General features: G+C 36.3%; 1 protein-coding gene across 8 annotated transcripts in view; it reads right to left on the reverse strand.

Moving 5' to 3' along the window:
- EVI5 (ecotropic viral integration site 5) overlaps nucleotides 1–15,346 on the reverse strand; it is a 70,369-nt gene that overhangs the window by 36,159 nt on the left and 18,864 nt on the right. For 5 of the 8 annotated variants that reach the window (XM_030226435.2, XM_030226442.2, XM_050977365.1 and 2 more), the window contains 9 exons: nucleotides 14,479–14,553; nucleotides 13,689–13,814; nucleotides 12,754–12,897; nucleotides 11,632–11,721; nucleotides 11,439–11,536; nucleotides 9,994–10,054; nucleotides 8,029–8,082; nucleotides 5,690–5,722; nucleotides 4,983–5,129 (listed from right to left, as the gene is read on the reverse strand). In XM_030226435.2, the coding sequence (XP_030082295.1) occupies nucleotides 4,983–5,129; nucleotides 5,690–5,722; nucleotides 8,029–8,082; nucleotides 9,994–10,054; nucleotides 11,439–11,536; nucleotides 11,632–11,721; nucleotides 12,754–12,897; nucleotides 13,689–13,814; nucleotides 14,479–14,553 (828 nt within the window). The remainder of the gene's footprint in view (nucleotides 1–4,982; nucleotides 5,130–5,689; nucleotides 5,723–8,028; nucleotides 8,083–9,993; nucleotides 10,055–11,438; nucleotides 11,537–11,631; nucleotides 11,722–12,753; nucleotides 12,898–13,688; nucleotides 13,815–14,478; nucleotides 14,554–15,346) is intronic. The other 3 variants (XM_050977367.1, XM_030226437.2, XM_030226439.2) reach the window with 3 other exon arrangements.

Below are 15,346 nucleotides of genomic sequence, written 5' to 3' on the forward strand. Positions count from 1 at the left end.
TGAAGGGGATATGTACAAAGCATTAAAAGGCAAAGGCAGCTCAGGCAGGCAGTTTTTAGTGTCACTGACACTGTCCACTTAAGCACTTGGCATACTGTGTGCACGTGAACAAACATGGAACACAGATACACTATGATCCTTGTACATTAATAATTTCTCCCTCATACAACACTACTTGAATTCATAGAATTTTCAACCCACACAGTGTTCTTGCCTCAGCAAGCAGTGGAGGCAGACCCGATTTGAGCGTAAGGAGGAGGATGGTGGACAATGCTGATTCATTTCTACAGTTGTTTTACATCATGTAGCAACACAAGTACCATATGTAACACCATGCAGAGGCAGAGAAGAAGCAAGCACTCTTTTTTATTCCCTGGCTGTTTGTACAGGTTCATCCCACGATACACACTGCAACTTAGATGGACTCTACATTTCACATTCCAGATTTTTGTCTGTGACACATACGGAATAAGAGCAAATGCAGTGTTCTCTAGGACATTGAGAGAAAACAGCAGATTTGAAGAACTGAATACATGCTGATTTTGCAATAATGTAAGTATATTCCATAAAAATCTAATTGATGTTTATCAAATAATAAGTAATGGAGAATGTAAGAAAATGAATGTTAATGCAGTTTCAAGCATAAGCCATGACTTCTTTAAATATGTCTTTAGATTTTGCCTGCCTAAGGAATACGTTAAGAGTACTTATTTACTTAGCCACAACAAACTCTAAGTCAAGTCTTGATATACAAAAAACCCCAGCCAAGATCAAAACAGGCTGAAGAAATCAAGATTCACAAATCATAAGTTGTGCATTTTGCTACCTAGTAAAACAAAGCACATTTTCAATAATTCAGTATATAAAAGTAACACAAGTTATAGTTAAAACAGCATTTTAAAACTACTTTTAAATTGACTGCAGGAAAAATATCTGCTTTTATATATTTGCCTTAAGCCCTAGAATTTCTGACAAAAGCCACAATGCAAATACAGACTTTCAGGCACCAAACATTTTAACCACAGTAACATTTTCTTGCCTTCGTTGAAGAGACGTAAGTAATATAAAGGACTAAAACTGTAGTTCTACAGCCATTTAATTCTAAAAGAAACAAGTCCTTGCTGGGCTTCATACAACTGAATTTATTTCCACCCACCTGTTCTTAAACATAACCATACCAATTATTATTTTGGCTGATGACAGATGTAATTACACAATGTTTCTCCAGTACACTATACTGAAGAGCCCATAACAGATGATTCAGCAGCACCCAGCTAACTTTATTTATACATTTGAGCACTAACTGTAGTACTTCCCTAAATACAGTATTCTTATTTCCTGCTTTTTTTGTTGCAAATCAGAACACAGTATTAGGAAAGTATACTGTAAAATAAAGTGAAGACTTTCATAAAGTAGCAACACCCATTTACAAGCATATATCCCCAATATAAATTACTATGTTCTTAATTATTAGTCATTTTAGCATGAGTTCCTGAAAAGAAACTATGCATTATGAAGTTGCTGTAACAATAACCAAATACATCACTATAAATTACCTTGCAAAATGCATATGCTTCCATCTGAATGCTTAGTCAATTAAAATTCTATCTTCACATAATATAGCTGAAGAGCCTATTTAAAAATAAGATGTGAACTAATTTTAGCTTGATTAGCCTCCAGTTTATCAGATTCAATTTTAAAGCATTCAGACTGATGAACTGGATAATCATAGACAATTACAGTGTCACAGAGAAAGACAAGATTTGCATTCTGGAGGTGTTTACATCCAGCAAGAAGCTACCCCTTTCATTTAGAAACACAAGGGGGAAAAGAACAGAGAATAAAACCTTCAGCACATAATTATCAGGAGTAAGTTACAACAGGCTGATTACCCCTTCCCCTAACTCCTTAAATACCATTGCTCTTAGCATGCCTCAAAAGAAAACTGTATTTTGTTCAAGTCACGCAAAACTTCCTCTATGCAGTTCTTGGTTTACCAGCAGTACGAGGAAGAAGCCACCTCCCTCTTAATCACTTGGTAGCACACCATGACTTGCCTTTGGCAAGCTTCCACATTTAAAAACCAGACAAGCCAAAGAGAGGTTAGTATCATTTGTTAGTATAATGATTACCTCTTTAAGTGGACTCCACACTTCATTATGAAGTCTTTTTGATTAAAACTAAAAACTCTCTATAAATAGTTTAGCACAGGAAAAAATAAACTTGTATGTAATTTGGGCTTCTGGTGTTGGGCTTCAATCAAAAGAATATTCCTCTACCCACCTCTGTATTCAGAAGTGCTGCAGGGGAGAATTTCTTCAGACACAAATCCAGTAAGTATTGAAAATACTTACCCTTATGCTATCTTATACCCTTATCCAACTTATATACCCTTATCCAACTTATGCTATCCAATCTCATAGAACAGGGAATGAACCCTTGATAATACTCAAATACAAACAAATAGCCTTTTTACAAAGGCTATGTTAACCTTCTTAGAAATACTATTGTTTTGATAATTCTTTGCTACCAACAAAACAGTGGGTTTTTTAAATCCCACAGTGCTGTTCAGAAGAGGCAGTTGCAAGTACCTGTAGGCAGTTCTTTCCATACATTTCTATTCAGAGATTCATATCCAAACATTACAGTTGTTTATCATGCCAAACAATTCAATACAATTCAATACTGAAAAAGGTGTAGATGATAAAATATATACAATAGATGCTGTATCTTTAAATAAGTACAGAAACTATGCAGTGATTTACAGCTTTACAATGCAATCATTTTTGCTGACAATAAACAAAGGTGAAATAATTAGAGAAGAAAACATTAAAACAGATACAAGACAGTACTGAAAAGGAGTATTGCCAAGAACAAAGCTACTGGCACTAGCAAGCGGCAAAAAATTAACAAGTGTACAGTAAAACGCCAAAATTCCACTAAATCCATGCATTCCCACCAGGTGGCGCCCGAAACGCACGCAGCTGCTTATATTTGTTGCTCCCACTCCCATGCTTGGAAACAGTCAAAAGCCTGTTCGATTACACGCCTTACTGACGCAGCAGGATCTCGCAAACGCTCCTCACTTAAACCATTTTAACTCTTTCACCACATTGTCTAATTCTGATGAGTCTCAAAGCCATATTGCTATTCCTTGCACTTCTGAAAAAGCCAGCACAAATCTGTCTATAACCATATGGTTTTACAGTCTCAGTTCCACACACAGAGTCAGACAACTTCCTATAGCCATGTTTACGTTTAAGTGGAGGAAAACAATGCTGCAAGCACGGAACGAAGAAAGCATGCTCATAATTTAATTTACTCTCCTCTCCACTCCTGCAGTACTTATCCAGCTGTCTGCACCCACAGCTCCAACCCAGCCAAATTTACAATCCACAGTTATCTAAGGTTTTGCTCAGGATCAGTTCCATACCTAGGCAACCTGTCAGGCCTCCCCATCACTGATACTCAGTAAGGTCCACAGCATAAAGGCATTAGCTTTAAAGGTCATATTCCCACCAATTGACAAATAAATATAGTATCTCAGTCTTCTTCTCAAAACTTTTCATTGCATACAGGTCATTAACATGGATGTCTCTGAAAAATATATTCCAAAGGCGTGTGTACTATTGTAATCAAACAATACAGCTGGATAAAATAGCTGGATATCCAAAAGTCTATAAATGATTCTCACTGTACTTCACTTGAAAGATTATAATTTATCTAAAAATGTTGGGAAGTATTACTAGACCATCCCCATCTTAATCATAATTTCTTCATATTTTTCCCCCTAAAGAAATTGTTCAAGTTCTATAAAAAGCAGTATTTCACATGAGAGAGTAATAGCTCATTAATCACTTCTTACAGCTATTCCAAAATACATATCTTTTTACACTGAAATGCATTAAACATAAGTAATAAAATAGTTCTAGAATGTTGCATTTAAGTTGTGATTTCTTTTCAGTCTAACAATAAATCTCATCTTTACCTTCCAATATGAGACACAGGTAATTCTAGAGCTTTGGCAGAAGACGTGTAAAACAAACTGCCATACTGACATTAAGAAACCTGGTAAGGAGCTGCAATATACTTAGTTGTAGTAAGTCGTATTTCATACACCTGAAATTCCCAAGACTCCAGACAAGTACTTGGATACCACTTACTTAAAACAATATGAAGCCATTCACATCAACACTAGTAGGGCACAGTTTATTCAGCAAGTGAAGATGCTAAAATGCTTCCCCCTATCCCCCAAAGAGAAGATACTGAGCATTTCAAGTGTCTTAGGGAAAGTAACTTCACTCCTACAGCAACAGTCAGAAGTTTTGAACATTTCACTACCTAAAACACAGAGTGCACACAAATACAGCACTATAAAAGGCTACTAAAATTTATTTTCCTGCTCCACATGCCCATAAACCCATACCTTTTAATCAAGTTTTGTAGTTGCAAAATCAGGGATGATACTCTTCTACTTCAGCAAGCAGTCAATTTTAGCATACTCAGAAAAAACCAAATACGGGTACCCAGAAGAAACATCAACATGAAAGAAATTACCTTAATTATACACTAGGTAAGGGCACTGTGAACCAATCCTCAAATTTGAGTATTCGGAGTGACACAACTTGCAATGGCTAGATTCTTACCATTAAGAGCTATGAGAGGTTGTATGTGTGCTTTTTGTTAGTATTTCTTTTGTGGTGGAAGGGTTTTGGGTTGGTTTGTAGGGTTTTTTGCTCTGTGTGCTTCATTGTGGGTATGTTGTTTAGTTTTTTTAATTAACTCATAACTTACACCTATCCAGGGTTATGAATCTCATCTATCAGTAGAACAGAGCAAAATTTCATTTAATCCAATTTGTGTAATTTTAAGAATGCAAATCACAGTGAACAGACAGCACAGAGACCATGTCATGTAACGATGAGGAAAAATAAACACATGTGAGGGGAAAAAATGAGATGATGTGCTGCCAGGCTCCTTACCCATTGCTGCTGTTGCTGGAGCTCCCTGATGGTATTCTCAGCTTGCTCCAGCTTAGTATTGGCCTCATCACTCTGCTGTTTGATGGTGGCCAGCTCCCGTTTTATGAGGTAGTTTTCCTCAGCCTCCTGGGCCCTTGTCACTTGTCCCTTAGGACATAATTTATTTTTTTAAGCACTTGATGACAAATCCAAGGAAAACTGCCTTTTTGATGCTTAGTTGCTTATTTTATCAGATTGGTTTTGCAAACAGCACAGAGTACAATTGGTAGAAATTTTAGGCCAAGTAGTACTAAACAGCTGCTTTAGTACTTTATTACAAAGTTCAGCATTCATTTAGCAAGCACAGCTTTGCACTTGCATTCAATAAAATTTCTTTCATGCATTATTACTCAGTTGTACATGCACAGATTGAGGCTCACAATATTCAATTTCATTGTTAATACAGTGTCATAGAATCCATTTGCCACAGGAATTTGTACAAAAAATTACAATAGGTTAGGAAAATTACTATAACGTGCAGGTATTGGGTTTATATATTTTTAGTAAACAAAATTAAACAAGTTTCTAGCAAGATGTATTAGCTCTGTATTTATTCCAAATCAGCAAAGCAGGGATAGAATACAGCATGCAAAATGCATGCATTAAAGCAGTTGGGTTTTTTTATGAGTAGGAAGAGAGTCATACAGTAAAAGACTAAAAGACTATACCTGTATCAATCTATCTGCCAAGGAAGCACTTTCCTACAAAGGAAAAATTCAGACAGGAATGAGGAAAAGGGAAACCAAAATACAAGGGACTGATAAATAGTGACAAAAAAGACTAAGAGCTGATAGAAAGAAAATGCCCAAATTCTACCCATTTTTTGTGCAAACTCTTTTTGCAAAATTAACAACTCTTCATATAAATGAAGGCAACTCTGTCCAAAGATCCCAGGAAGCAGCCTTTTCTGCAACAGATTTAACACAGTTCATCTGTGATACAAAAAGGTTTCAAAGCCAGATTTCTGTAACGTTTAAAATTCACCTACAGAAGACTGGTTGTTTTTGTTTGAGTGGCTTGCTCCTGAATTAATGAACGTTACCAAAGCATTATCTGATAGGATGGAACAGATGGATGCAAGACATGGATGCATCTACAGTCCCCCCACAACATGAAACAAAGGCATAATTTGAGCACTGAGGGAACTCCACTAAGCACTGAGGCACTCATGCAGAACTTCAGCTTCCACTAAGATGAAGCAGGGCAGTTAAAGGGTACAAACTGACAGACAAGTAGGAAATGTCAACTATGACAGCTAATGTTCTGTTTTACTGAACTATTGCACTAACACACTCAGCAGTTCATAGAGTCTTTTTTCTTGCCAAAGTTTTGCCAAAAAAATTTTCACTTTTGCACACAGATAAGCCCGACCGCCCTGCAGTTGCATTTAATTAATTTCTATTTTATCACCCCTGAAACCAATCATTTTTTTTGTATATTCTACAAGAGAAATACATCTATTCACAGACCTTCTTTGTCCTTGAAGCTTTTAATAAAATTGAAGTTCAAGCTAGTAGATAAGTGCTATTTCTTAGAAGTTAAGGTACACTAAGGAAATCACAACTAAATCAGGTGGGTTTGAATAAAGGAAAAATATTTTTAAAGTAAGTTTCCAACAGAAGAATTTAATGTATTTTTCACACTTTATGATGTTCTTCAAATGCTGCGATGACAATGATCTTCAGGAATTCTTATTAATAGATAATATTTTCCAATTTGGAACTGTTTTGATTCCAATCAGATTGGGATAATCTGAAGGTGAATTCTGAAATTCTAAGCACAGAATTTGCAAAAGCACTAGCATACGGCAGTTCATCCTGGACTTTAGAATTAAAAAAAGAAAAGATTTCAAACCTCTGCAAGTTAAGTATAAACAAGGGTATTAACTATTACATATTTACCAAGGTCATTGAAATGATTCACTACAGCTTCAAGCTTTTTAAAGAGAACCTACTCTCTTCCATTCATTTTATAAATCTCCAATACTAGAAATAAAATTGTATCGTTGGTCACAACTTTCACTATGTGCCCTTATTATGCATCTTTTCCAAACTAAATTCTGAAACCAGTTAATTAGAATTTGACACAGACCAACTTCTTTTCAAAAAATTGCATTAGGGTTTAACATCCTAAGTGTGACGTCTTTCAGTTATGTCACTCTTAATTGAAATATTACCATTTTCTTCCCTGTGAAACATGAACAACTGTTTGCAGCTCATAAGAGCATTCAATTCCATTTGCTGAGAGATGGTCCCTGTTGGTGCTTAAGACGGGCAGGAATGCTCTCATTCCTGAGCCTCTAGAGCAGCTAAGATGCAATTTGCCACAGGAAGTGTCATACCAGGATACAGCAGAGGCCACTGGAGAACAGTTGGCAATGTATCCACAGCAGTACTCATGCATACTTTTGAAGTTTCAGTTAGTTACAAAAAAACCTAACAAAACTCTAATCCAGACTAAACACAAGAGAAATAAGTCTTTTGATATTCTCTCCACCAAGTACCCAAAATTGCCACAAAACCTGAAAGCCACATAGAACGAATGAATGGCAGTGTTCCTGTTCTCAATATAAATGCTGCAACATCTCTTGGTCATTGGAAGGTCTGTCATTTTGCTCCTACATAAAAACATGAAGCAACTTCAGATTTTCAAAACTGAGGATTCTCTCACAATGACCTTTTTTTCCAAACAACCAGTCCACTATTTCATGGAATCTTCTGGACTTTGAACACATGCTTCTAATTCAGAAAGAAAACAGTACAACATAAGCTGAGTATGTCAAAATGTTTGATTGTATAATCACTAAGACATAACCTTACATATTTAAAGCACTGACTTTATTTGCTTGGTGATAGCCATGTTATTTGGCGAAGCACTGCTCGTTAACACCAGGAGATTATCAGGAAAACAGTAAACTATAATTCTGAGATTCCCATTTCATATAATGAAGTTGCCATCAATGAAGTCTAAATTAACAGAGATTAAATCTAATCCCCAACATACTTACTTTTTCTAGTGTTTCAATGCGCTGTTTTAGGAGTCTATTTTCAGTTCTTAACCTCTGGAAGGTAAACAGTTCACAAATCCATTTCTCAAGTTATGAATTGAAAGTCTGATAAAAGCAAAGCAAACTACCAACATTTTTATCTCATCACATCCGTGAAAATCAATATAAATGCAAAAATAAATTGTGACCTTCTTAACCATTCATATTATGCACTAGCTCAAAAGATGAGTTTGAACAGCTTGCTACAGCAAAAACAAGAACACATCTCATGTTATGTGAAACCATCTGTGTTGCATTTGCTGAAAGCTGGATGTCTGCAGGGGAACCATGGGGCTTAACCCACACCAGAGTGGACAGCCTCCCCTTCATAAACAGGGTCAAAGTCTTCATGGTTAAGGGACATGACAGTGCACTCCCTGCAGTAGGACAGGCTAATGAGGCAGCTCCAAGGTTTCCTTCCCTTTCCTCACAAGAATTTACATTAATCTGTAAGGTTATACTGAGAATTACCTCAAATGTGCCAGAAGTAAGAAAGAATTGTACTGAACTCTATACAAGTGCACTTCCTGTAAATTTTAGCAGTCAGCATTCAGACAGAAGAGATCCGCACCCCTCAGAAGAGGAGACTGGCTATCAGTTCAGCATTTATTCTGCCAGGCTAAAAGGCAAACTCAAAATATGGTTTTATCTCCCCTAAAATAGTTTCTTCTGCTAAGAATCTCTGCTAAATTAGAAATTATTTACATATGTCCCAAAGTAGGCCCTGGAAACAGATAGCTTGGCATTGTTTGGTTGGGGTTTTTTGGTTGTTTTTTGTTTGGGTGGGCTTCATGGTTTTTGTTTTGGGGAGGTTTTTTGCTTTCTCCTTTTTTGGGGGGGAATGGTGGCAAGAAGCAAGAAAGGATTTGAAATGAATTAATATACTAGAATCTAAAGTTATAGTTGTCTTTCATATGGTTTTACTCTGTCCTGTTCTGCAGAGAGCTGTCATTTGAGCCCTGCAAATCTGATTTCAGCTGCTGTTACACCAGATATTCTTGCTGCTAACTGCCTCACTGCCTGCTACAATAACTAACTGCCTGAAAAAGCCTCCTAATACCTTTATGCTCCCAGGTGCATCTCACAGTCATTTTTCTGAAGAACTGATGCCTCAAAAACTGATATTGAAAGGCAAAATGACTAGCAGTGGACAGGAAGAAGGAAGGCTGTACCTAACTCCCTCACCTAGGTTTTATATAATACACTTGCACATAATTTCTCCCACTGTCTTTTCTCATAGAACTGGCTAAAACCACAAGGAAGAAAATCCAGATCAAACAACATGCTGTGGAAAAAAAAAAAGTGAAATAGGAAAAAAAGGCATCAAAGGCCTATTTATGTCACAAAAGCAAAAAGATGCAGTGATTAGGTACATACAGGAAGTAGGTCAGTTAGTAAAAAGGGAAAAATAAACTCCACTGGCAGCTTGGTTTTTTTCCCCCCAGTTTGTATTAACTGCAAAAGCTCCAAAAGAAAAAGTTACTGCAGACAGAAGATGCCACAATTTGAGTCCAATGCATAAGAAAAATCAAGATATTAAAATCAAAGACAAACCACTCAAGTGCACTCTATGAAGTCTATCTTAACATGTGTCAAACAAACCTCCTGTGTGGAGCACCTACATCTAAACCAGCATATTTGGAACCTCTGATAAATGAGGGCATATATTATTAAGTTTTTGTCAGCAGGAAATACTAAAAAAATAAGTACAGAAGGTCCCCAAAGATTTTTTTTTTTTAACGTCCACCAGAAGTCTCAATAATTTCACTGTAGGTATCCTCTAGAACAGACATCCCAAATATAAATGCTGAAAGAAAAGAATCCAGGGGCCTTAATTATGTCCTGCTACATGCAGAGATCAAACATGTAATCCCCCCATCTAGGAATCAAATTTATTCATAAATATATTTGTTGAGGGCTCCTTACTTTAATTTCAACTTGTTCTTCCATTTCTTTTGTCTTTATTGTAGTGTACTCTTTTTCTAGCCTAAAAATTAGAAATAGTAAGTTATGGTCAGAAACATTGAGGATAATTTACGTGGTGTAATACCTAACAAATAACAGAAGAACAGAGATACAGATTATTGATATTTCCTCTCAAATACACTGCAGTAAATGCTTAGACAGGACCTTAAATTTAAACACAGGTTTCAGTACATATGAACTGACTGAACCAGCACTCTGAAGTGCAGGAGCTTGCTTGGATACATTACAGTGGCAGCAATTTGGAGCTACTCTATAATAACCCCTTCATGTAATATTGTCATCAATTCAATAGATTCAGCCAAAAGAAATCAGAGCTTGGAAAGCCTGGAAGACAAAGATGCAAAGAAATCTAAGAAAAATACCTTAAATATAAACCAATTTTAGCCTTTCCCCAGCAAACCAAATGAAAAGAAAAACCCACAAGCTGAGATAGCAATGCCTCTACAGAAGGCAGATCAGGAAGTTCAGACTTGAAATGGTGGATTTTCAACTGCATACACTTGTACTGGTTTGCAAAGAAAATATTTTTCCTGAAAGCTTTGTTGTTACTTCTTTTTTTAGAGAAGATTGCTCACTCTACTGATCATAGGCTGCTGACAGAAAAAAAGAAAAAAGGAAAAAGATAGACAAATTCAGTTTGGAAGACCCTGGGCACAACCTGCAGTGCAACAATGAACACAGGATACTTCACAACTGATGGGTCACCCAACAAACTCAACCCTGGCAAATCACACTATCTGCAGCTTGCTAATCAAAACAAAATTTACCAAAGGCAGAAGAGACATGCAACTAACCTCAACAACAACAACATCAAGTAGCAGTATTCTCAAGATTTCAAACCCCAAATTAAAGTTGTTTTACTGTTGTCAGTGTTACTGCAAAGTTTTATCAATTTATATTTTAATTAGCACTAATTTTGACTATAAATGCACTCTTTAGCACCATGATTATTCTTCCAGTTCCTGAGAACTAACATCTTCAGAATTTAGGCCAGATTACAAAAGTTTCATCTCCGTTCACCCTGAAAAAAACCAAAAACAATCTCCCCTCCCACCAGAAAACCACCCCCTACCCAATGTTCCTATTCAGTTCCTTTTTACAGAAGTGCTGTAATTCCCCAAAACTTGCAGTTTCTTCAAATGCTTTTTTAGTTATTTTTGCAAATGAGATATAGCTTTATTATATTTAAGAAAAATAGCAAATACTACTTTAGAATCTTTTTGTTTTCAGACAGAACTGCAGTTTTAACTGTTCATAAAGTATAAAATCCCCAAAAAATGTAAAGATGGAAAATTCAGAATGAAACACCAAATAACAATTCTTAAGGGTAAACAAACAGTAACTCAGCAACAGTATATTCTATTTTCTTAAAATGTAATACCTACTTTTTCATTTTTTTTGCATTGTATTTGACTTGGTAAGATGCTTGGATTAATTTGTCTGGACCACTGTCAAACTGATGTGGAATGACCTTTTGAAAGTGCTAAAAGCAATCAGAGCACAAGATTACATATAATTAACAGCTGCAAGGAAATAGACACACTACTATCTCTTAAAATTATTATAACTATAGCTTACCTGTAACATTCCTTCCATGTCAAGTTGCAGTAATTCTGCCTGGTTCATCTGAAGTAATGCTAAACCTACTCGAAATACTATCTCTAAACCCTGAGAAGAGAAGTCAAAAAATATCCAACAATCATTCATGCCATTGTCAATAGCACAGAGCTTCTCTACTATTTATTAACATTGGAAATCTCACCCAAGTAAGCGCAAGTAAAAGGGCTACTGAAAAGGTCTCTCAACAAATTACTTCTGTGTTTCTTTTTTTGTTCCAAGGACAAGCAATCTGGCTATTTGTCCTGGTGCCAGACATCTCTCTCAGAGAAGTTAGTGATGAGGCAAAATCTCAAGTGACAGGAATTCTCTAGGTCAGCTCTATCAACCATTTTAAGTATATCTAAGTAGAAAAATCCCCAGTACTCCTCAAAAAAAGCTATTTTAATTTCAGACACAGTACAATGCAGTTAACTACTGGGAAAAAAAAAAAAAAAAAAAAAAAAAAAAGGAATGTCTCACTATATACCCCCTCTTGGACTTTCCTGAGGGCAAGCTGAAAGGATCCACCTTTGACTTACTGCTTTCTAAAAGCTGACTGAAGGCAAGCATAAGCTATGATTTGTTACTAGTTACAATTGTGCAAAGCTCTAATCCTAAACACAGCATAGCTGTCTTTGTGATGACACTGAATAATTCCCGAAATTTCTTTGGCCCCCATCATCACCTGGTCAATAAAAAGAACTAACATTCCCCCTTCTTGGCTTGCATATCCCCAATGAACTTCAACTTTGGTCTGAAAGCAGCATTAGCTTCCACTGCAAACTCTACATAATACTGAGGAATGGATATCCCTGCTGCATGCAATGCTAGTGCACTGCACCCAGAAAGAAAAGATTTGGGAACACTTCAACAGGCTTAGAGCACAAAGCTACACACAATATCAACATTCAGTGACTTAGCTCTCTTCCTTGACAAAGGGCACACACAGACACCTTCCCTTAAAATAATCTGATCAGTATAAGAAATAAAAAGCAAGATTATGAGATTCGTCCATCATGAGGGGATTTATACCTCTACCTAGATAACTGCTTTCAACAGCTACTCTTGAAATATAACATACGACTACTATTTAGTAGTTACCTCAGACATAAAGATATCAAATATTCTCGTTGCAATTGGTAGTGGAAAAGTTGTAAGGAATATAGTTAAAAACCATGACGATGCATACATAGAAGTGTGAAAACTCTGAGACTGAAAGTGCACATAAAGCTCTGGAAGATGTTCCTGGAAAAGAAGAGGAATAAAATACACAAGTATGTTAAGCTACAAGCTTCTGCTTGTAGTTTTAGTGCAGATGTGGTTTTGACAAATTTTGAATATAAGAAAGTAATTGATACTTAGTACAGATAGGAGCTGTACCAGCAACAGGACTAGGAAAGATATGACTCATTGTCATTAACCATGCAACTGAAGCCCCAACACAGAATATCCTACAGAATGTCTACCCTGCAAAGCAGATAACAAAAACAGTTTCTGATCCTAAGGGGAAGTCAAGCTTGTAAATCCCTGAGTAATAACTAGAACGGGCTACTAAAAAGAGCTGAAAAATCTAAGGCTATGTGATATCTCACCCTTGACCACCATGTTAGAAACTGGATCACAAAAGAGAAACCTATTTTTCTCCATCAGCCTGACCAAGAAGAACCTGCATTTCAAATCTGAAAACAATTTCAATTCTAGATATGAGGGTTCCTCCCAATTTTCATCTTTTAAGATACTATAAATTGACTATGAAGATTTTCAATGTCTTCAATCCAAACAGTATTAAATATTCCTCTGTTTAAACTGCAGCAATACAAATCCTCATGCTTCAGTGTCTGAAGCCAGTCACTGTCTGCCAAAGGTTAAAAAAAAATTGCTCTCAGAGCCACATGCATTTAGTTGTGAAGTTCTGAAACTAGCTGTTGTCAAGAGTGCATCCTGTTAGCCAACAGACATGCCTGCTCTTGAGCTGTAACTCCCAAGCTCCTTATTAATAGTTACCAAAGAGCAAGTTTGATAGATTTTGTATGTACCTGTATCATGCATTCAAACTGGTACATACAAAGGCCCAGTTCAGCCATGCTTGGTTTAAAGAGTTCTCGCAGTCTGTAATCTTGCATTAATTTAACAAACACACAGAATGCCTCTTCTTCTGGCATCTATATCAAAAACAAAAAAACACAGTAAAAACTCTGAACAAACATAATGATATATCAGAGTAAATGACTTGGAGGATCTAGGGTGGGGTTTTTGTGTGTGCGTGCATGTGCACACAGTGGAGCTTTTTTCTTTGTCGCTGGTTTGTTTTGTTTAACGGATTTGCAGCCAATTACTCCAATTAATTTTGTATATATTAAATTCCAGCAAATAATTTCTAAACTGAAATGGAGATCTGTAAGTTTCTTACTATACACCCTAACTTTGTCACAAACCAAAAACCAATAATACAAAGGAAGCTTTAAGATAATCAAGTCAACTGCGTAGTTTCATTTGAACTCTGAGGAGATTCCATGTAATAGAAGAGAAATAAGAAGTTCATTTATTTTTGAAATATCACTCACCAGAATAGCTTTCAAGCCTGCAATCCTACCTTAGCTCTGAGTAACAAATACATTCTCCCAGTCCAATACAAGTATCTTGGCAAATAGAACGACACCAAGTAAATCTCATTTTATTTCCAGACTAAACAGCTGTCCTTGACACCTCCATTGTAACAAAATTATGAAGAAAAACCATTGCAAAAATTCCCAAAATAAACCATCACAATATATTATGCATTCTAGCATGGATTTTAAAGGTTCACATATTTTTAAATACTTTTACCTGCATAAGCAGCAATCCAACTATAAAAGCGCTCCCTTGACAGTATCCAACCTCACGATCCACCAAAGAGTAAGCCTGGAAAATAAAGTTAAAACTCTCAACAATTAAAACCTCATTATCAATAAAAAGTAACCATGGCTCATTCTGCTATCTTGTAAAAACTTACTCTCCCTCTTCTCAAATCCAACAAGGGCAGACATCCTATCCAGAAATTTTAGTCAGCCATTCTAGTTTCTACCTGCTGCTACAAACTCTGCTCTCTGAGCACATATAAAGCTAAAACAAAGGCATACCTATCAAACACACAGGCAGTTTTCAACTACAGGAATTCGGTAAAAGATAAGAGAGACCACTGGCAAATCTCACACAAATCTCACAAAGTACTAGTTTTACAGGAGACAGACCAGACAATGAAACGAGTTGTCTTCAGAAAAAATATGTGTTACAGTTTTATTTACAGATGGATGAAACGTGGTGATGTCCATGCAGGTGGTATCTTTGTTTTAGAGTTATGGAAATTACTATGGTTTGGAAAGCTGCCAACTTTTCCATTGAAACCACGTTCTATGGAAAAGTCTGACCTTCAAAGTTTAAGTGCAAACAATACTACATCGGCATTTTCATTTTATGTTTGGGCACTGGAACAACTGCACATTACCTTGAACCTGCCATGTGCACTTCAGAAATACCTGCAAACTGAATACCAGTTCTGATTGCCAATGTTCTTGTCTCGGGCAATACTGTTCAATTCATGGCACACTTCATTCCATTACACAATCAGCAGTAAGTATGTCGCTTTGTTTTATTGCCAACTTGGTTTTACCACGTGAGATATAAAAAACTTACAGGAATGCCATCAAAACTAAAA

This window comes from Serinus canaria, chromosome 8 (assembly GCF_022539315.1).
Source record: "Serinus canaria isolate serCan28SL12 chromosome 8, serCan2020, whole genome shotgun sequence".
NCBI classification, from domain to species: domain Eukaryota; kingdom Metazoa; phylum Chordata; class Aves; order Passeriformes; family Fringillidae; genus Serinus; species Serinus canaria.